This window comes from Ceratotherium simum, chromosome 17 (genome assembly GCF_057802395.1).
Source record: "Ceratotherium simum simum isolate JZ-2026a chromosome 17, ASM5780239v1, whole genome shotgun sequence".
In the NCBI taxonomy this organism is placed as follows: domain Eukaryota; kingdom Metazoa; phylum Chordata; class Mammalia; order Perissodactyla; family Rhinocerotidae; genus Ceratotherium; species Ceratotherium simum.
This window is the reverse complement of record NC_141916.1, coordinates 13,610,017-13,634,221: the sequence shown is the minus strand read 5'-3', so window position 1 is coordinate 13,634,221 and position 24,205 is coordinate 13,610,017. Positions and strand designations below refer to the sequence as shown.

The 24,205-nt window shown below is 34.4% G+C and overlaps 2 protein-coding genes and 1 pseudogene across 2 annotated transcripts; all 3 read left to right on the top strand.

Moving 5' to 3' along the window:
• Window positions 1-378: 378 nt before the first annotated feature.
• On the top strand, window positions 379-1,317 carry LOC101388246 (olfactory receptor 6C2-like; annotated as a pseudogene).
• An 8,722-nt stretch (window positions 1,318-10,039) lies between these two features.
• LOC101400518 (olfactory receptor 6C2-like) lies at window positions 10,040-10,978 on the top strand. The gene has a single exon (XM_004429475.2). The coding sequence runs from the start codon at window positions 10,040-10,042 to the stop codon at window positions 10,976-10,978; it is 939 nt and encodes a 312-aa protein (XP_004429532.2).
• Window positions 10,979-21,419: 10,441 nt separating this feature from the next.
• LOC101400789 (olfactory receptor 6C68-like) lies at window positions 21,420-22,368 on the top strand. The gene is given in 4 exon segments (XM_004429476.3): window positions 21,420-21,616; window positions 21,618-22,065; window positions 22,068-22,112; window positions 22,114-22,368. Coding segments are annotated over 4 exon segments (945 nt in total).
• The last annotated feature ends 1,837 nt before the right edge of the window (window positions 22,369-24,205 follow it).

The window sequence follows — 24,205 nt, the reverse complement described above, 5'->3', positions numbered from 1 at the left end:
ATTTGATTTTGAATTAATTTGAGTAGACTGTATCTTTCAAAGAATTAGTTAATTTGACCTAAGTTGCCAAATCTACTTTGCAAAGCTCTTTAAAATATTTCATTTTTATCTTTTTAATGTCTGTGAAATCTGTAATGATGTCATATTTCTCATTTCTGTTGAGTTTCATCTTTCTCTTTTTTTCCCAGATCTGTCTCACAACATTTTTATCAATGTTACTTGTCCTCTGTAAGAATTAGCTTTTGATTCCACTAATCTTCTCTATTGTTTTTCTCTTTTCCATTTGACTGATTTTTGTCTTATTATTGCCTTTCTTCTGTTTCGATAATTGCTCTTTGACTTTTTACCTGTATACTGCCTAAAACATCAAAGGTAGTAATGAGAAATCACACAGCAATAACAACATTCATCTTGTTGGGACTTACAGAGGACCCACAGCTGCAAGTCCTAATTTTTATCTTCTTATTTCTCACCTATGTGCTGAGCATTACCGGAAATCTGACCATTATCGTTCTTACACTCATGGATTCTCACCTCAAAACACCTATGTATTTTTTTCTTCAAAACTTCTCCATCTTAGAAATCTCCTTCACAACAGTCTGTATTCCCAGATTTCTGTACAGTTTATCAACTGGGGACAATATCATTACTTATAATGCCTGTGCCAGTCAAATATTTTTTATTGGACTCTTTGGGGCCACAGAATTTTTTCTCCTGGCAGCCATGTCCTATGACCGCTATGTGGCCATCTGCAAACCCCTGCATTACATGACCATCATGAACAACGAAGTCTGTACCATCCTCATCCTCTGCTGCTGGATCTCTGGGTTGATGATCATCATCACACCACTTGGTATGGGCCTCCATTTGGAGTTCTGCAACTCCAATGCCATTGATCATTTTGGCTGTGATGCAGCTCCCCTTTTTAAGATTTCATGCTCAGATACATGGTTCATAGAGCAGATGGTTATAATCTGTGCAGTACTGACATTCATTATTATACTGGTAGGTGTCATTCTTTCATACATATATATCATCAGGACAATTCTAAGATTCCCTTCTGCTTCACAAAGGAAAAAAGCTTTTTCCACCTGTTCTTCCCACATGATTGTGGTTTCCATCACCTATGGCAGCTGTATTTTCATCTACATCAAGCCTTCAGCCAAAGAAGAGGTGGACATTAACAAAGGGATATCTGTGCTCACTACATCTGTTGCCCCTTTGTTGAACCCCTTCATTTACACCTTGAGGAACAAGCAAGTGAAACAAGCTTTCAATGACACAATCAAAAAAATTGTATTTTTCTTACACAAGTAAGAGTACACTGAATTTGAATAATCAAATGAAAATGATAGATTCATCCCTTAATATTTTTTCTGGATTTCCTAACTAGTTCAGTCAGGTTAACCTTCTCATAGTGCTTCAGATCTTGATTTGTGAACCTACTTGGAAAAAGTCATTTCTTTCTTTCTTTAATCTCAATCAAAATTGTTTCTATCATAAAAACAACATGAAAATTTGTTTCCAGGAAACAAAATCTTCCCTCATCTCTCGCTAAGCTTTTCTAATATTATCCAAAAAGAAATTGTATGACATGTTAGATATAGTTTCTAGGGTTCCTTGGAAATTTTTAGAACAATAGTTTTGCTATATTCATTTAATTTACATATGTAAATATGCAGAAAGAAACATTTGAAATATGGGAAGACATATTTCGTCTTTGTTTTGAGGTATTAATAAGAGAAACTTTAAAATAAGAGAACTCAAAATAAGCACATCAAGTAAAATCAAAACACATTGTAACCGACTGAAAAAAAAATACCCAAATCTAGAAACAAATATTATATACAAAAGATAGAAGCAAGCCAGAATATTTAGAAGATTTACTTCAAGAAACAGGAGAAAATTTTAGACCACAGCTGTGTATCAATCGCATGCAAGCACTCACACACATGTGCACAAACAAAAAAGGAAACAAGATTAAAAGTAACCGGAAGATTTTGCTTCCAGCTCCGTCAGAGTAACTAGTTTAAGCCCATGTTTTCTGCCTTAAATAATCATAAAATTGAATTAAGTACATGAAGACATTTTTGACAACAAGCACCTCAAAACTGTAACTCTCTAGAAAAGGGAAATCCAGTAAATGAGTCCACAGTTAGCACTAGCTCAGTCCACACCATGAGCTAGAAATTAAGCTCAACATGATTATCTCTCTGAGTTGAGTTGGCAAAGATCAGGTCAGCTGAAGTCGTTAGTGTCCTCAGTTCAGGGCTACAGTTGTGCTGGGATCTCGGCAGAAGTTCCCCATGAATCCTTGGCTCAAGGATTGACTGAACACATGCGTGGCAAGTGTACTCCAGGTTTACCAGTGATAAGGCTGAGAGTTCAACAGAGGTACTAGAGGCCAAGCAGTCTGTGGGCTTGGAGTTTGGGCCCAGCCAAAGTGAAGAGACCTTGTTAATATCCCTTCAAAGCACAGGCTTCCAGCTGAACAGTGGGAAAGCCACCTAGGAGAACCTTAGGAGTAAGGACCATATTCTAGAGCAAGAGTCAGAAAACTAAGACCTGAGAGCAAAATCCATCCACCACTCGTTCTTATAAATAAAGTTTTATTGCAACATGTCCACTCCACTCATTTACATATTGCTTGTGGCTGTTCTTAAAGGCAGAGTTGAGTGGTTTCACAGAGACCTCACGGCCCAAAGAGCCGAAAATGTTTACTATCTGGCCTTCTACAGAAAACGTTTGCCCACCTCTGTTGTGGAATTTACTTTTCCGTCTTTACGACTTTGCGTCATTTGGGTAGAAATAACGAGCGGTGGGTCGCTATGCAGCTACATTTTCATCTGCCCAGGGGTCTCCAGGGAGCAGCTCTCAAACTTGTTCACCTGCTAAAAAATTCAATTAGTGCATTCCTCTGAGATTTCCCCTTTGTCTCTGCATGTAGCTCAAAATAGATTTTGAAAGGATGAGAAATTTGGGAAGTCTGTCTATTCTGTCCACCTAGATCTCACACTAACAACTAAAGTTAGAGCCACAACGCTGTTTTATAACAAGTAGGGAGTTCACTTGCTTTGCTGTTTAGCAGGAAATTTTGTTCAGCCCTCCAATTCCTATAAATCTTGAATCTCATCTCAACCTCCCCTCAAAAATATAGACGTGTTTACTATTCCCAAAGTTGTACATGTGCAATTCAAAATCAAGCCAGAGGAGTATACTCCCTGTGGCTACTGCATTCTAGGTAAGGCCATCTGCATGATCAGCCCATCATTTGGCTAGTCTTTCATGTGCCATAAATGTAAAGCATTGTCCCTGAAGTTTTGATAGTACCTCTCAAGTGCTGTTTGGCTGAGTCATCACAAGAGCAGCCGGCCAGGCACCCACGTAAAAGTAGCCTTTCATCTTTAGACAAAACCACCTTAAGCTGAAGAGACCACCCAAGATGAAAATTATTTGAGACCAGCTTTTATTCAATTCTGCTGGAAAACTGAACTGTTTTTTAAAGAGAGTGCATTTGCTAATGCTTAGGTCATATGTTGTCTAACATAAAAAGAAATCTGTTTGTCCTAGGTATTTAAAGTAGATAGTGGAACTTTCAGTTTCAATATTAAAATGAAATTCAACATTATATATATCAAAGTCAGATAATTATTAAGATGATTTAAAGTTGACACTGATTTTCCCTCTGATAAAATATTAATCATTTATGATGTACTTTATGACACAAAATAGACAATAACTCATATTTGTTATATACACTGTACTTATAATTTGATTACTAGTTTAAAGTAGTTGCTTTGCTGCATGAACAGCAAAATAGTGAATACCCAACTAGTGTCTTTATATAGACTACTTGAAAACTTTGTTACTCAAAAAGGTTCAGATTGGAAGATATGTATTGACATTATATTTATGTACACATGGTTTATTTTTGCCTTTTTTATAAAAATAAGTAGATGCTCTGAAGTGTTGATTGCTAATGAGTGAGAAATAACCAACTAGATCTATTTAATACAAAATTTGCACTAGTTACAGATAAATTCCTGTTCTCCAGTTTGGAAATTAATCTGATATTCTCTTTGAATGTAAAGGAAAATAGCTATTGTATTACTATGCAAATTACAGTAGAATTTAGTACAAGACTATTTAGCACTATATAGGGCATAACATATAGATTTGTTCAAAGAGTAAAATTCTTAGCTTTACTTATCTTCACCTCTAGTACTCAGATTCACCAAATTTGTTGATACCCTGCAGGTGATTCTTAAGAGAAGGAACATGCTACCATACTGGCTACTGATTGTGCTACTCTTAGGCATTTACCCCAGATAAAACTTGTTCATAAATATTCACAGCAACTTTATAATAACCAATAATTGGCAACAACCCAGATGTCCTTCAAAAAGTAAATGGTTAATCAAACTATTACACATCCATACCTACCATAGAATACTGCTTAGAAATATAAAGAAACACACTATTTATATTAAAGAACATCTGGGTTGTTGCCAATTTTTGTTTTTTGTAAAGTAATATAAACAAACTACTGATACAGACAACTACCTGGATGACTCTCCAGGAGTACTTTGTCCAAGTAGAAAAAGCCAATCCCAAAAGTCATATACTCTATGATTTCTTTATACAATATTGAAATTACAAAACTACAGAAGTGGAGAACAAATTAGTGAATTCCAGTGGTGGGATGAGTGGGGGAAATGGAGGTTGGTTTGGCTAAAAAATAGCAAAATGAAGGATCCTTTTGGTAATGAAACTTATCTGTACTCAGTGTGATTGTCAATATCTTGATTGTGAGATTGTACTACAATCTTATAAGATATTACCATTGGAGGAAAATGGGTAAAAGATACACGAGTTCTTTCTGCATTATTTATGACACCTGCATGTAAATCTATAATTACCTCAAAATAAAACTTTTAATTAAAAAAAGAAGGAAATTCACCATACCAAAATCAAGGAGAGAAAAAAATAGTGTGTACTAGAATGATAGTAGAAACATTATTCGAATTATCATAAAACTGGAAACTATAAAAAGGCAGAAGAACAGCAGTATGGAGAAAGAAAGTATAGTTAATTTACCTAAAAATATTATAAAACAATAGAAATGAGTAATCTTATAATCTTACAATGAATTACGTGCAGTAGTATGGAAGGAATCTCACTAACTTATTAGTGAGTGAAAAGAGTCAGACATAAAATATTTCATGCTATATGAATTCACTAGTATGAAGTAGGAAAATATGAATAACTAATCCATATTATTACAAATCAGGGCAGTGATATTCCTGGCAGGGGTTGGGGAGAATGAGCAGGTGGATATTTCATAACCATACAATGAAGCAAGCACCAGGGAAATCTTTTAGGTGATGGTAATGTTCTGTTCCTTGATTTTGTTGCTAGTTATATGTACATGTTCCATTAATGAAAATTTAATGTGATGAGAAGTTAAGAAGTGTACTTGTATGTATGCATGTTCCTTCATAAAATATCTTAAATTTTAATGTCAAAAATTAAAATAAAAATTAAAAACCAAATTCTTATATCCATTTGCCTTAGAAAAGAAGCCAGGCATTTGCTCTGTTTTAACATCCTTGTTGTGTTTCTATTACGTGTTTAATGCTATTGTTATGCTTCTATGTCTTTAAGGAAACTGTCCTACTGCTACGTGTATTTTTTTGTATGTCAAAATACATTAGCAGAAGATTCATTACTCACTTTTTATACAGTAAACACAAGGGATGCTTTTGTTTATCTTTCACTTGATCCTTATGCACTTATAACATATTCAGCAAAAGCAATAAATGTCACTGTTAGTTTAAAATTTACAGGACAGTCTGTCTCCATATCCAGAAAAGATCAGGCCCTCAACTCTTCCATAACCAGTTTTTGATACACCCTTGCCTCTGGGTCAGTCTTTAATTCCCCTTCAACTACTGGAGGTAAAGAAGTTATTTCCTAACTTTGCAATGTGAAATACTATCTAGTGACAAGATGTTAGAATAAAAGATTTGGAAGATCTCTGTGTCCCCAGAGCTTTCTATGAATGTGGATTCCTGAAAAAAACATGGTCATATACGTACAAATCTCCACTAAAACACATACAGCAACTAGAAGGATGTACAACTATGACATGCAACTATCTACTGGGGCTTTGGGTAAGAAAAAAAGGAGGAGGATTGGCAATAGATGTTAGCTCAGAGCTGGTCTTCCTCAGCAAAAAGAGGAGGATTAGCATGGATGTTAGCTCAGGGCTGACCTCCCTCACAAAAAAAAAAAAAAAAAAAAAATGATAAGGACAAAGCCAGCATTCAAATTTTTAAAAATGGAAAAACTCATGAACAGTTCAATTCATAATGAAGAGTTAATGACTGATAAACCTCTGAAAAGTTATTTTTCCCAATTTGAAATCTATTACTTATAAATTTAAATAAGACAACATTTTTGGCAAAACAAGTTAGAAGTCTTATGATGCCATGCTTACTTTAGGGTGTATTATTGCTGTATCTTCCAGTCCCCTAGGACAGCATCCCTATTGCTTTGTTCTATTGTCAACGTTAATTATATGTCAAATTAATTAATAGCTTTGAATCATAGTCACCAAAGACAGTTTCATTTGTTTATTTTGGTTGATATCAGTATATCTGTTGTAGATTAAGTAGATAAAAATCCCTTCAGTCTTCTTAATATGAAACTTGTGCTAAAATAAAACTGATCTCCCTTCAGAATGTAGGGTCAGATCAATTCTTTAAGAACCAAAGAGACTTTATTGCTTTCCTCTACTTGATCACTAGTCTTTCTTCCCATTTAGCTTTTTGAAAACCTATAGTAGCAGTTTTTAAGTTGAACAGATTCTATAATGAAAAACAACATCTGAGTTGACAAGGGACATGAATAACAGGATATCTCTGTACCTTTATTCCCAGAGCTGTTTATGAGTGCAAGTGTGGTTCAGGAGAAGAAACATGAATGTAAAGTACATCCATGCCACGATTAGCATGTTCTTGTTTAATTTTGGGTCCCTGTAAGGAATTTTGTGGTCAAAACTGCAACGCAAGCCTGAATGGTTGTTATAAGAGTAAGTATTTTGATGTCACTCATGTCACTTAGTTTGCTTTCTCTGGAACATAGATAATATATTAGTGATGATACTCTCTTCTAAAATATAAGAGTTATGTCTGCATAGCCAATGGAGATATTAAGTAGTAATTTGGGGGATGACAATTTAAGAAGTGAAGTCAAATTGCCAGATTTAGAGAAAGATCATGAAAGAAAACAATTTTACTTTTTCCATTAATGAAAATAATGTAAGCTTTCTATATGATAACTCTCTCCTAGCAGCATGAAACTGTCTTTAAAATGACTACTTCTATGACAAAATGTACTGCTGGCACCATCAAATGCTTATACCAATGAAATATTTATCAGAGTCATGATTTAACACAGGATATGTCAATAATTCTAAACTTAAAATTGGGCTACATTCTAGACATACTTCTGAACAGAACTAGATTTTTTTTTAAATTTATGTTAAACATAGAATGAGTACTATTTAAACAATGCAAAGCCTTTTCTTGAGATTAACAAAGAATATGACAAGAAATAAATTTAAGGGATGGCATATGGTCTTGAGAGAATAGGTCCAGGCTATAGGTGAGAACAACATATGGCATTGAGTACATGCCTTTTTTTGAGAAACATAATAATCATATTCTGGTATTGTCAAGAATAGCTTTCTTTACAATTTCCTCACAATTGAGAGATACTACTCTCAGTCATTTGTGCCTGTTAAATTTCTTCAGTTTAAGGAAAACATAATATTTTAAATAATATAAAGCATAAAATTATAACTCTTAACATAGTATTTCATAATATACAACCTATCTAAATTCTTCTTATTCTTAAGTGAATATTTCCTATCACCTTCAAGACACTCTTAATCTGGCTATGAGGATATGGTAAAGTTAATTATCCCCTTGGTATTCTACAGTAAAGAATAAAACTCTGATCTCAATAATCTTATATCTGGGGAGGCAGATCCACAAATAATCAATAAGCCCAAATATCTAGATGCCAAAATGGAGGCAGATGGCATATTGCAGGTGTACCTGACCTACTCTAGAATTTGGGGTGGTGTATTAGAACTTATTCTAGATGCAGTGTGGAAAGTAGTTTGCAATGTACCATAGAAAGTTATAGACATCAATTTGGAATAGATTTTTTAATCCAGCTGAGAGATTATTACGTGGAATGAAAAAGATGGTCTGATTCATAAAGTAATATTGAGGTAGAATCAAAAAGAAATGGTAACTGACTAAAAAATACAGTTGAAAAAAAAAATGTTCTGGATGAGATCCTGATTTTCTGGTTCAACAATTGAGAGAATTATAGGGTCATTCAATTAAATGTGTAATATGAAGGAGTAATAGGTTTTCCATGGTTATATGAGCAAGGAAGAGGCGGGCAATGAAGGAGGAAGACAATTGTTTGTTGAGTAGTCAGTGATGGCATTCAATTATCATATTATTTTTAAGTGCTTATTGGATATTCAAATTAAAATACTTGTTTATATCTGCATATAATGTGCTAGAATTCAGAGGAAATCTACTCATCTAAATATTATGATATAGAAGGCCATTGGCCCTGAGAAAATCAATGAAAGAGACAGGAGCACAGAGTAGAGAGATAACCTAGAACAGAATATGGACTTGTACCAATATTTGTGATGTACTTATAAAAAAAAAATGCGTGAAAAATTCTAAGAGCAGTTGCCATAAATGAAGAGGGAAACAGAGAAGATGATATCAAAGAAAAGCAATCAATGAATATGCTTTTAAAAAGTTCTATGTTCAGAAATGCAACAAAGGAATCAAGTAAGACAAGAAGCACTTAAATATAGTAATTCTATACATAATAATACAATAATATGATCATATTTTTGTATGATATTTAATCTCCTGTCATAGGAGATTATGTACATATATGTATGTATTTCATAGGAAATAAATGCATATAATCTCCTATCATACACATCTCCTCCATAGGATATGAGTATAATCTTCTTTGGCTTTTGCATTAAAAGTCACATTAGGGCCAGCCCCGTGGCTTAGCGGTTAAGTGCGGGTGCTCTGCTGCTGGTGGCCTGGGTTCGAATCCCCGGCGCGCACCGACGTACTGCTTCTCTGGCCATGCTGAGGCCGCGTCCCACATACAGCAACTAGAAGGATGTGCAGCTATGACATACAACTATCTACTAGGGCTTTGGGGGGGAAAATAAATAAAATTAAAAAACAAGTCACATTAATTATTTGGGCAGTGATGGTATTAATTTATTAGTGGAAAAAGCAGTCACAATTCAGTTGCCTGGGCAATCAATAATAGGTAAATATGTAGGGAAGATGTCTACGGACATCATAAAAAGTAGAGGGGAGTAAAACAGATAGTTACAAGAATAATATAATTCATCTTTTAAACTTTTATTTAAATTTGACTGTGAAAACTGCCTAGTTAGGTGAATTTTATATATAAGCTAAGTTGAATGAAACAAGAGAAAAGTAGTTGATGTCTTATACTTAGTCCATAAATTGTAGAAAACTGGTTGTACAACAAAATTATGTGTGTGTGTGTGTGTATGTTAAACACTAGAGAAAAGTTTGAAGATGAAGTGTTTCTAATACAAAGGGAGACGCAGATGAAATAGCAAGATTCATGTTCTGATTTTTTGAAATGCAATTTTTTTCTTAGATTTTTTAAGGATGTTAGTGCAGAGCAGAAAACACAAATTTTCAGAGATGATTAGGATTCCTACAGGCAGAGTACATGGAAGTACATGGAGCTCAAAGGCCTTTTCAGGGGAGATCTTTGTAACTGAGGTTTCAAAAGTCATGGAATGCACAATAAAAAGCAGGAGGGAATAATCTGGTGTTTGTTCTTCTGGGGTGTTATGTTCCTTTTGATCACTGAAGAGAGCTCAGACTCTTTCTCCCTGATTGCATGCAGATTGCACAAAACATTGAAGGTAATAATGAGAAATCACACAGCAATGACAACATTCATCTTGTTGGGACTTACAGAGGATTCACAGCTGCAAGTTCTGGTTTTTATCTTTTTATTTCTGACATACATTCTGAGCATAACTGGAAATATGACCATTATCATTCTTACCTTGATGGATTCTCATCTTAAAACACCTATGTATTTTTTCCTTAGAAATTTCTCCATCTTAGAAATCTCCTTCACAACGGTCTATATTCCCAGATTCTTGTACAGCTTATCAACCTGGGACAATACTATTACTTATAATGCCTGTTGGAGTCAAATATTTTTTATTGGACTCTTTGGGGCGACAGAGTTTTTTCTCCTGGCAACAATGTCCTATGACCACTACGTGGCCATTTGCAAACCCCTGCATTACATGACCATCATGAACAACAGAATCTGTACCATTCTTGTCCTCTGCTGCTGGATCTCTGGGTTGATGATCATCATCATACCACTTGGTATGGGCTTCCAGCTGGAATTCTGTGACCCCAATACCATTGATCATTTTGGCTGTGATGCAGCTCCCCTTCTTAAGATCTCATGCTCAGATACGTGGTTTATAGAGCAGACTGTTATTATTTGTGCAGTGTTGACATTCATTATCACACTAATAGGTGTGATTCTTTCCTACATGTATATCGTCAGGACAATTCTAAGATTCCCCTCTGCTCAACAAAAAAAAAAAGCTTTTTTCACTTGTTCTTCTCACATGATTGTTGTTTCCATCACTTACGGCAGCTGCATTTTCAACTACGTTAAACCTTCTGCCAAAGAGGGGGTGGACATCAATAAAGCGGTATCTGTGCTCACTACCTCTGTTGCGCCTGTGTTGAACCCTTTCACTTATACCTTGAGAAACAAGCAAGTGAAACAAGCTTTCAATGACACAGTCAAAAGGATTGCATTTCTTGCACACAAGTAAGCTTGTGGTGAATTTGATCAATTTCTGAGTAAAAAGAAATAACTTAAAAATTCTCCTGAAAATCTTGACCTCATTTTTATTCTTATTAGTCTATAGCCCAGTCAGGTTAACTTTCTCATAGCCCTTTGAATTTTACTCTGGGAATCCACAATATACAAGTCACACCCCTTTTTTCCTTTCAAATGAACCTTAACCAGAGAAAACTCTCTCATTAAAAGGACATGAAAACATCTTTCTAAAAAATAAAAATCTTTCCTCACCTATCACTCTCTCATCTTACACAAGCTAAAAAGAAATTAAGTAAAGTACTGATGTCAGCAAGACAGTGGAATAGGAAGTCCCAAGCCCTTGTTCCCCCATGAAGACACCACTGAACAACATGATACAGACCAATCTATCAATGTGAGAACTCCAGAAATGATTTAAGAGTCAGCAGCACCCCAGAAATTGCAAAGCCAAGAAGAGCTACATTAAATTGGGAAGAAAGTTCATGGCATTTTGCATGCCGTAGTCCTTCCCCATTCTTGGCATTGAGTGGTGCAATCGGAAGAAACTCTCAACTCACAGTTTCTCTTTTGAGAGGTAAACAGATAAGTGAAATGTGAATCCAATGTCCTGGCATCTGGGGATCTACCCAATGAACAGATCTCTGTCTCACTTGATTTGCAGTACTGACAGAAAGAGTGGTATATTTTGGATGCCAGATTGAGGGCTGCTAAAAACAAGGGTAGGTTCTGTGGCTTGTTACAGCACCAGAGAGACTGCAGTAACATTGACAGACATCAGCAGGAGCAAGAAATTATGGCCTCTGGGGGAGAAACAGAGGCAAACCTCTTTAACTGGGAAATTATAAGCCCAGAGAAGATACATCCACAGAAAATATTTGAGAGGCCCTCAGAATCTGTAGCCAGGTTGATTGATGAAGTTCTTGCCCTGTACAAAGCTAGTTCATAAAGATTAAGAGAAGTGGCTGTTTTATCAAATGCCCAAATTTCAAGAAAGAGCGCAAGGAATACAAAGAAACAGGGAGCCATGGCCCAAATAAAGACCAAATTAACTCTCCAACAAGTGACCCTAAGGAAACAATCTGTGAATTACTTAACAAAGAATTCAAAGTAACAGTCTTAAAGATGCTCAATGAGAACACAGATAGACAACTAAATGAAATCAGGAAAAAGATGCATGAATAATATGAGAATATCAAAAAAAGATAGAAACTATTTTTAAAAAAAAGAGCCAAAGAGAAATTCTGGAGCTGAATAATATAATAACTGATTTGAGAAATTTATCTAGAGGGGTTAAATAGTAGTCTTGATCAAGCAGAAGAAATAATCAACGAACAAGTCATTTGAAATAATTGAGTCAAGGAGCAAAAAAGAAAAAAAGTGAAGAAAAGTGAAGAGAGCCAAAAGGACTTATGAGATGCCATCAAGTAGACCAATACACACATTATGAGAGTTCCAGAAGAAAAGAGAGAAATAAAAGGGCAGAGACCCAATCTAAAGAATTAATGACTGAAAACTTTCCAAATCTGAGGAAAGAAACTGACACACAAATTCTAGAAGCTCAAAGAATTCCACCTTGGATAAGTCCAAAGAAACCCACACTGAGAGACATTATAAACAAACTGTCAGAGGTTACAGATAGAGAATCTTGAAAGCAGCAAGAGAAAATAATTTGTCAGATATAAGGGAGCTCCTATCAAATTGCTAGGGGATTTCTCCGCAGAAACCTTGCAGGCCAGAAGGAATTCGGGTACTATATTCAAAGTGCTCAAAGAAAACACTGGCAACCAAGATATTATATCCAACAAAACTGTCCTTCAAAAATGAAGGGGAAATTAAGACTTTCCCAGATGAGCATAAACTGAGGGAATTCATCACCACTTTATCTGTCCTATAAGAAATGCTAATGGGAATCTTTCAAGTTAAAATGAAAGAACTCTAGACAGCAACATGAAACTCTTCAAAATTACAAAGGTCTCTGGTAAAGTTAAATATGTAGATAAATATGGAATCTTGTAGTATTGTAATGCTGGTGCATAAATTACTTTTAATTTTGGTGTAGAATTTAAAACACAAAAGAGTAAAAATAACTATAAGTATGTGTAAATGAATACACAATATAGAAAGATATATTGATATATTGTTACATCAGTAACATAAAGTGGAGGGTGGAATATAAAGGACTAGAGTTTTGGAATGTGATTGAAGTTAGGTTGTTATCAGTTTAAAATAGATTTATAACTATAAGATGTTTTACATAATCCCCATGGTAACCATAAAGAAAATATCTACAGAACGTTCACAAAAGGAAATAAGATAGGAATCAAAGCATGTCATTACAAAATGTCATGAAACTCCACGAAAGGCAGTAAGAGAGGAAAAGAGGGCCAAATAGCTTCAAAATATACAGAAAATAATGGCCAAAATGGCAATAGTATGCCCTTCCTGAGAGTAATTATTTTAAAATTAAATGGCTTAAATTCCCAAGTCAAAACATGTAGAATAATGAAGAAACATAAAAGAGAAAAGATACTACTTAATAATTAAATGAAAGTGGCAATTTAAGTAGTGACAAGTTGTACAGATACTAAAAGGACATTAGGAATACTTTTATGTTTAAATTTGACAGCTTGAATGAAAGACAAATTCTGCAAAGAGACAAACTATCAAAGCAAACTTGAAAAGAAATAGATGAACCAAATAGTCCTATATCTATAAAAGAAAAATAATTTACAGTTAAAATTCTCCCAATAAAATCACATATGGTCAGATAACTTCACTGGGGATTGTCATCATGTTGTAAGAAACAAATAATAAAAATTCTACACAAATACTTGGAGAAAACTGAAAATAAAAGAATAATTGCCTACTTACTTTTTGATACCATCATTATCCTGACACTAAAACAAATAAAAACTAGAAGAAAAAATCTATATGTCAAATAGTCTTCATAAATACAAATGAAAAAATTCTTAACAAAATTTTATAAAATTGCTTCCAAAATACATAAACAGGATAATAAGACATGATCATATTTGATTTATCCCAGGAGCACAAAGTTGGTTTAACATTAGAAAATCAATGTAATTCTTCCTATTAAATGACTAAAACATTAGAAAATTTTTTTGATAACTTCAATATATGCAGAAAAATCATTTATTAAAATCCAACATATATGTCTGATAAAAACTATCAGAAAACTAAGGATAGAAGAGAATTTCTTTGACTTGAAAAGGGGAATCTATGAACAACATACAATTTACATCATATTCAACTGTGAATTACTGAAATTTTACCCTTAAGATCAGTACAAAGCTTTGGATTTTTAATTTCACCACTTCTATTCAATATTGTACTGGAGGTTCTAACCAATGTAATAACGGAAGAAAAAAAGCATCCAGGTTGCAAAGGAAGAAACAATATTGTCTTTGTTCATATTTCATCACAGACAGCGTGACTGTCTATATAGAAAATTCTAAAAAAAATTTAGCTACAGGGCCGGCCCCGTGGCTTAGCGGTTAAGTGTGCGCGCTCCGCTACTGGTGGCCCGGGTTCAGATTCTGGGCGTGCACCGACGCACCGCTTCTCCTGCTATGCTGAGGCCGGGTCCCAGGTACAGCAACTAGAAGGATGTGCAGCTATGACATACAACTATCTACTGGGGCTTTGGGGGAAAAATAAATAAATAAAATTATATAAAAAATATTTAGCTACGGTAGCTACCCAATAAAAGCTACTATAACTATTTTAACAAATTTACAGGATATAAGGTCAATAAAAAATCAATAATCAGAAAGTTAAATAAATATATAACATCAAATAATATTAAATACTTAAGGAAAAATCCATCAAAAGGTATACAAGACCTTAATAATGCAACCCATCAAACACTGTTAAAAAATTTTTAAAGATCTAAATAAGTAGATATACCATATGCAGCAAAGATTCAGTCCTGCAAGTATGAGAAAATGACTTCTGACAACCACCTGAGTGAACTTGGAAGCAAATCTTTTCCCAGTCAAGCCTCCAGATGAAAACACAACACAGCTCACACCTTGATTGAAGGTCCGAAGCAGAAGACCCAACAAAGCCATCCCAGGCCTCTTGACTCACAGAAACTTGAGATAATAAGTGTATGTTGTTTCAAGCCACTAACTTTGTGGCAATTTGTTATGCAGGAATAGAAAACTAATACAAAATTTTAGGAAATGTTACTGCTTTCACTGAATTGCCATTCTTTTGATTATGTTATCAGATTCCTGTTTCACGTGTTTATTTCTCAGGATATAAAGAATTGGCTTCAATGTGGATTTACAAGAAGAAACTAATATTGAAATCTTTATTTTTATACACATCTTCATTGTTTGAAAGTTGATACGAATAAGGGCTCAACTGATTAAGTCCTGGAAAATATAATCGTGTGGGCAAAAGAAGAGAAAACAATCTTTAATATTATAGTTGTCTTAATGAGGTACAGATAGGATAGACATACACATACAAGGTAATAAATATTACAACAGCAACCTCTACATGCTTTATGAATCATAATTCTGATCATATGATTTTTAGTATAGAATATACTTTTAAGAAAAAGTGATCAATAAGATAAGATTCACAGCATTCAAGGAGAAATCTAAAGTCACAAGGATGACCATCACTGCTGCCATCAGACAGCAGACAGTCTTCTACAGACACTGTTGTTAATGATGGTCATATAGTACAGGCATTTGCAGTTGGCCACATAAAAATCATAGGACAGGTTTTCTTTTTGTATTTTTTACCCAGGTAATCACTGTGACACATTCACTTTCTTAGTGTTTCTGAGAGTGAAAAATTAACATTAGAAAATAGGGACACCGTTATTTCACATACTATTGTGATTCCACAGGTTGCTTTTAGTTATTTCTGCAATAAATGTCCATAGTTAATATTTTCTTTTCATTATTAACAGAAACAGATATATCCCTAAAGAGCCCAATTAGTTTGTTGTATGAATGGTTTCCAGTATGTTATTGTAAAATATTACCCACAAAAATCCTTAAAAGAGTATTCCTGGAGGATCGGGGAATGTGGTATTTCCATTGATGTGGCAGTGACAGCATTGACTGGGGGCCATTTTACACAGAATTATTTATAAGCAACTTTAAAAGAAAGGATCACTGTTATGGACTCAGGAAGAAGTAACTGGAAAACTAGAACTGTCTTAGTGCAGTGTCATACGGGAATTGAATGTCTTAGACATAATGGGGATTTAAACATAAAAGCCTCAAAGTTGAACATACATATTGTGTAATGAAATTTGGTAAAATAAAAGACATAAACAGCACTTGTATGGACAGCATTCTAAAAGACAATCCATATTATTATCAAAAGAAAAATATATTTTAAAAGTCAAAAATGTCACAACACAGAGACAACCCAAGACACACCTAATAGCTTTTGATATACATTTCTAGCATGGGTACATATATATATATATAACACTTTGTGTTATAACCTAATTGATTTTATATTAACAATATACCATTCATATTTTCTATGTGAATATAAACATATCTGTGATGGTTAATTTTATATGTTAACTTGGCAAGGCCACACTACCCAGATACTTGGTCAAACATTAGTCTAGATATTACTATGAAGGTATTTTTTACACAAGATTGACATTTAAATCAGTAAACTTTGAGCAAAGCAGATTCTCCTCCATTATGTGGGTGGGCCTCATCCAATCAGGTGAAAGCCATAAGAGAATGAAGACTGATGCTGTCTGAAGAAAAATCCCTCTTTCTCTCAACATGTGTGTAACATGTATATAATATATACATATATATACATATATACATACATATATATGTATATATATAAGGCCCAGTGGTGATTTTGTCTTCTTTGTTCACTGCCGTAACATTACCACCTTGAACAGTGCACAGAATATATAATAGGTTTTCAGCAAATATTGAGAGGATAAATTAAAGGTTGTGTTTTATAAAATGAAAAAAAGTGATAGTAGCTAGAATATATAAAAGAAGAAAGAGAATTGAGTGAGGTTTAGGCATGTTTACTGGAATTGTATCTAAATATCTCACTACACATTCCTAGCTTTTTTCTCAAGGTCTCGCTCACCTTCTCAACAGTCTGTTGCTGTAGTGGAGGTGGTTTTTTCACTCATTCACTCTGACACTTCTAATCGTTATTGGACACAGTTCTTCCCCAGACCCTCTACAGAGGTCCCATTAGATTAAGGAAAACAAAATTATGAACTGAACTACCCACTGATCCTCTATTTTTGTGTAGTGGCAGAGAAGTCTTTCTAGTACAAAAATGCTGAGATTTTTTCTAAGACAATCTATTAACTACCCAATCACATTCATTTCAATGATTTATTTTCCAGATTGGGGCACATATAATTTTTAATATATCTGTTGGGAAATATATATCAAAACCCACAAAAAAGTAAATACATTCTACCTACAACTATGAATGTCTCCTCTGGGAATGGTTTGGTTTATAGGCAGTCATGTATGCAAAGATATTTATATAAAAACTTTACAGCAGTATTTTTTATTATAAAAAAGAAGTATAGGGGCCAGCCCCATGGTCTAGTGGTTAATTTTGGTGTGATCTGCTTCGGCGGCCCAGGTTTGGTTCCCAGGCAGGGACCTACACCATTCGTCAGCAGCATGCTGTGGCGGCGACTCACATACAAGATACAGGGAGATTGGCACAGATGTTAGCTCAGGGCGAATCTTCCTCAAGCAAAAAGAGAAAGATTGGCAACAGATTTTAGCTCAGGGTGAATCCTACTCAGCAGAAAAAAAAGAAAGAAAGAAAGAAATGTAAACAACTTAAGTTTCCAAACTGGTGATACCTATTATCAAAGCAATATTAAAATTATACAAATTCAGTCATTAAAAATTGCTATAAATCTCAATATGTTAATAATTAAAGACAACCATAACAGAAAGGTTGGAAGAAAATGGTAGATTACAACAGTTTTTGCATGTTTACTTATATGCTTATGTTTGAGTGGGAAAACCTCTGACATTATGTTCCCAAAATAATTTACAGTGGTTACCTCTGTCATTTTTTCCTTCCTTACCTTTATATTTTTCATAATATCTGTGAGTTACTTAATTTAAAGAAAGTAGAGAAAGGGTTCTTATGCCAGTTTCATTACCTTAAACAACAGAGGAATAAACAGACATTTTCTCATTCGACTGATACTGTCAGGCACCATCACAGCGTGTCTAACGTTACTATTGCGTTTTCTTGTCCCTAAGGGCACTGTCCACATTGTTGCCTGTGTGAAGTTGATTGCCATAACTTTATATTAATATTCCTTAATGACTTTTAAACCTGAGTCTCCAAGGACACTTTTGTTTGCTGACTTTATTGACTCTTGTTATAGGTGGAATGCACAAATTAAATAGCCATATTTAGTGCCAACTATGTTTCCTGACCAGTAAGTTCAGAGGATCAACTATTCCTAATCATTCAATAGCCCTTTAGATTTGGCATCCCTTTATTTAGTTAGCAAGAGAGCAAGAACATATCTTTGTGGTTTAAAATGGCAGAGGCTCTCTCGTAGAAGCTCTGCAAGGTGTAGGAGGGCTCTGGGCATTTCCAGGGACTTTTCTAGCTGAGTGTGGTTCCCTGAGATAACTTAGCATTCATGTGTCTCCACTGGCATATTCCTCCTCAACCTGTGTCTCATGATGAGTATCTACAAATAAACTGTCAATAATGCCATGAAACAAATTACTGCATAAAGGGTAAGTGTGACAGTGTTTGCTACTTCAATTATTTTCCCCGTAGGTATGCATGTATACTGGCAGGAGAGGGGAGGTGGATGGGAAACGTTATGATGTATTTTTCCCTTTAACCAAAGTGTTAGACTTAACCAATATGGTGAATACTAATGTTAGCATTTGATAGAATATCCTACAGTCGTTTAAGAGAGAAAATTTTGTCTAGGATGATGGCTCTAGAAATCATCACCAGGCCTGGTTTGGGAAGATTCAGAAATAAAATCTCCCACAAACACACATATACACACACACACACAAAAAATTCAATTGCACACACTTATCAACAGCTTACTGACATATTGACTGAGATTTTATTATTTGTTTCTGATCTTTTGCAAAATTAAAATACTTTATGAAATTTAAATACTTAAAGCAGGATTTAGTCAATATGAATATGTTGGCATTATTAAATATTTAATATTTATATAAGGCTGGATTCAGATAAAAGCAAGATACTGATTATGGAAAATGAGATAGGTTTACGACCCCAGCAAAGCTGAATCCAATGTTAAGAGAACTACTGGGTGGTGAATGGAGATCGTGAAAAAGAGGAAAACAGGACAGAGGTTCTCAGTGTGAGCTAGAGTCACTTTCTGGCGAGAAAGTTCTACTCAAGAGGGTATTAGCTGCCTATCAAACTTTACTTACTCTGAGCCTCAAGTAGTATCCCTGCCCTCGATGATGTCGTCTACCACGGAGACTTCACGCAGTACACTGGGCCTATAGCAGCAGAAGACAGGGCTCACTTGATTAGACAAAAGAGAGAAACACATTGTCAAAGCTCTGGTAGTAAACATATCAAGGCTTTTCGAGGGAAATATTCTAAAAACACAAGAATATGGCTTATTCTTACAAGATCTCTTTTGCATTTAGTAAAGGTAAGAGAATTTGGAGCCCTGAGGCCATTACTTACAGGTTAGAAACCTATGGTTATCTATCAATATAATTGAGGATACATGAGAAATAACTCTCACTCAGCTATTGATCTTAACCCAGAATAACACAGTACCTAATATTTCACTGAAAAAATTACTGAGCAAACATGGAGGGATAAAAAATATAATGGAAAATCAGTTAGTTGCACCTTGGCAATTTTTAATCTCCACCAGCCCTGATATTACACATGAATTGAGTGATTGTATATAAATTGAGTGGCACACATTTAGTTTTTGCCCTCACCAGTCCCACTTACACCAGTTGTATCAACATGATTACTAATACTGCTCCTCTTTGCTTCTCAAGTACCTTGGTTTGACAGTAAATTATATAGCAACACTACCTTTGTTTTAATTACCAATAAAAACACTGTCTTCATGAAACCAAAACATTCAGGTAATTGTGCATCAATAATCAGAGTGCAGTGATTAAGACCTGGACTCTGATGTCTGTCTGTGGCCACCTACTATCTAGAAAATGGTGGACATATACTTTACCTTTCTGTGCCTCAGTTTTTCCCTTTTTCAAAATGGAGATAATATACCTCCCTACCTCACAGGATGTCCTAAAGATTATATAGATTATCTATGTAATATACTTAGACTAGTGCCTAGAGGTTTATAAGTGTGTGTCATTATAATATGAGTTAATATAATATGAGTATTATAACTCATATTATTATGATTATATTGAGTTCAGTCATAGGGAGATACATAATGGAGTGCTTTAAAAAGGTTAGTGAGTTTGAAAGCCAGGGAGTATCAGATTGAGAAAGGAGTGCAAAGTGTAAAAGTGGAAGAATGTGGACTTAAAAGAAATGAGAAAGGAGTAAATACAGTGTCATGGGAGGATATTCAGCAACTTTTGTGTTGACTTGTTCTGCATAATATGTTGTATAAATGTTTCAATCTGAGTGGCTAAATGAAAACAAGAAAACATAGATTTTATGTTCTTCAGCAGCTCATTCAATATAGTCAACATTACCTCACTATGTGATAAAAGACTGCAACAAAATAATCAGATCGTATGACCCAGTGTTATCCGCGGGGTGGATATAAAGTACAGGTAGTGAAGCTTAGTAGAGACAGCACATTGGATGTTTTATTAGAGTCAAAACATGTTTGCCCTTATGATGAATAATGAATAAGTAAAAAGCAACCAAAAAGCAAATAAATATATATTTCAGATGTAATTGAAATGTTTTGTTTGGGTCCTAGTCTGAAACTTTATTTTAGGATTTTAATAGTCCCCAAACTTGAAAGCAAAGGAGTGAAACTAAAGTGAATATTTAAATTCAGCTTATGAGTTGAAGGAAAACATTTGGCAGTATAAAATCTAGCTATAATGTATGAAATGAAAAATAAGTGTAATGTGATTTAAAAATGCACAACTCAGACTAGGAATTAAAATGCTTAATTCATTATAAGTTAATTATAGGAGATTAATAAAGGAAAAGTATAACTAAAATTTATGAAGTAATTTTATTTGGTCATTATATATAAATAGTTTGGGGAACTCAGCTCACTATAAAATGGGAAATGTATTCCTCAGATCAGCAAGCGAAACCCATGGATGTTAGATGAGTTGACTATGCAAGAGAATGTTCATCACTGGCTGATTTTGTCATTGAATTCTGCAGTTCAAATCTCTCTGACATTTACTTGTAGGTTTGGCAATATCCAGAAGTCAACGATGAGAAACCACACAGCAATAACAGCATTCATCCTTCAGGGACTGACACAAGATCCTCAGCTGCGGGTTTTGCTTTTTATTTTTCTATTTATCACCTACGTTTTCAGTGTAACTGGAAACCTGACCATCATTACTCTAACCTCGGTGGATTCCCACCTTAAAACTCCCATGTATGTTTTCCTCCAAAATTTCTCTGTCAGAAATCTCATTTACAACCGCTTGTATTCCAAGATTCCTATACAGTATATCAACTGGGGACAGAAAAATTACTTACAATGCATGTTTCATTCAACTATTTTTTATAGATCTATTTGGGGTGACTGAATTTTTTCTTTTGGCTACTATGTCATATGATCGATATGTGGCCATCTGCAAACCCTTGCATTATATGACAATCATGAGCAACAAAGTGTGCAAAACAATGATTATCTGCTGTTGGATGGCAGCACTTACGATTATCCTCCCTCCACTTAGCTTAGAATTTCATCTGGAATTCTGTGATTCTAACGTCATTGATCATTTTGCTTGTGATGCTAATCCTATCTTGAAGATCTCATGCTCAGACACACGGTTAATTGAGCAGATAGTTATAGCCTGTGCTGCGTTGACCTTCATCACCACTCTTGTATGTGTAGTTCTCTCCTACATGTATATCTTAAAGACAATTCTAAAATTCCCTTCTGTTCAACAAAGGAAAAAATCTCTTTCTACCTGTTCTTCCCACATGATTGTAGTTTCCATCACCTACGGCAGCTGCATCTTCATCTACATCAAAGAATCTGCGAAAGAAGAGGTAAACATTAATAAAGGTGTGTCAGTGCTTATTTCTTCCATATCACCAATGCTGAATCCTTTTATATATACTCTGCGAAATAAGCAAGTTAAACAAGCCTTTAATGACTCACTCAAAAAAACCTGTATTTCTCTTGAAACAGTGAAATACACCTAACTCGATAAACCAACTGAAAAGATGCACATCTACTTTATATTTTTCATAAAGCTAATAACCAATATTGTAATTTCTTAGCCTATAGAACAATCAAATTGACCTCATAGCCAATTTATCATTAATTTTCCTTTAAATTCACTTACTGAAGAACTAATTATTGAGCATTGCTTTATGATAGACAAAATATATCACTTTTTATCCTTTAACCAGAACCTACCATAAGTAAGTCACTCCTTTTCTCTCTTTTCAGATGATTTTCCCAAATAATTGTATAATGTTGGTGTGGAGACGTCATTCTTAAGCAAGGCAAAAATTCCTTCCTCCATTAAAAAAATTGACAGATTTAACAAACAAGCTTTAAAATATCTATAGCTAAATAAGAAAATTTAAAGACAATTGTTAAAAAGAGAATACAAGTAAAAGAATAGTTTTACAGTACAACTAACCCAAAAGACTTAATGCCATAAATATATAGGAAGCTTCTATGAATCAATAAAATTATAATTTATTATAAATACCAGGATAATAATTAGATATTTAATTCACAAAAAGTAAAGGAAATTATCTACAACAATAGGTAAGGATGCACAACTGTCTTATTAGTCATAGATTTGCAAATTAAAAGCATGATGTATATTTCACCATCACATGTGCACAAACTACAACTTTTTGTGTTCAATGTTAGCAAGTTTGCAGTAAAACAGGCACCTTAATGCACACTTTGTTTGAAAACACTGTAATTAATTTTCAAAAATACACATATTATTTCACCTGGAAAATGTACATATAGGAATTTATAACAAAACTCTAATTGCCAGTAAGCCTGAAAATATATTTATAACCCTGTTCATTGCAATCTTTTTGTAATAGTAAAAGACTGGAAACAGCTGAATGGGCATTACTTGGCAATATGTAAGTCAATTAGGGAATTATAGCATAAGATGTAGTATTTACCAAGTGATATAGACCTTGATTCTATAATGGAAATATTTAAAATATGCATATTTTCAAAACAATTTACAGGCTAATATATGTCATTATGCCACTTATGAAAAAGAAAATTTTATGTTGATCATAAATATATGAAGATAGATGATACATGTTTAGCCACCCCCTTCCCACACCCTGAGCTCCAAGTATTATAGTCATGGCATACAGTGGAAACTCAGTACATATTTGGTGAATTAATTACTGAATGCTCAATGCATAATTGCCTATATGAAAGGTTGGGTAGGTGAATGGATTATTGCTGTTTAAGCAGATATGAAATGTAAAGATACACATCATATAATTTATGCCAGTCATTTTGGGAGAAGAGTGAACAACGTAAATTCAAGAGGAATAGTCATCTTTTCTCTAAGCTCATGTTTGTTTCCTTTATTGAGAATATTTGATGAATACCTCTTGTTTTGTTGTCACGCCTCCATTCACCTTTGGTAATGGAGGTAAAACACCCAGAAAACAACTTTGTTGAACCGATGTTTTACAGGAAAATTCTCTCCATCTCAAATTTCATTGGTGGATTCCACAACCCAAACTAAGTTATTATTGCACCCACAGTTATTAATCCAGGATTGTGATCTAAATTAAGTCAAACAGAGTTAATCAAGACATTTTCTGGAAGTCTGATACACCGACTGTGCATTCTTCCTCTGATACAGTGTGAAAAAGTAATATCTGAAACTGCTATATTTACTGTTCTGACCAGGAAAGGAACTACCCTGAGTACCAAATCAGGACACAGATAAGTAAGTCACAGAGAGATGGAGACAGTGCCCCCATTCCATGATGGATCTCTCCATCAAACTACGAGAGAGGTTAATTCCATCAGTTATGT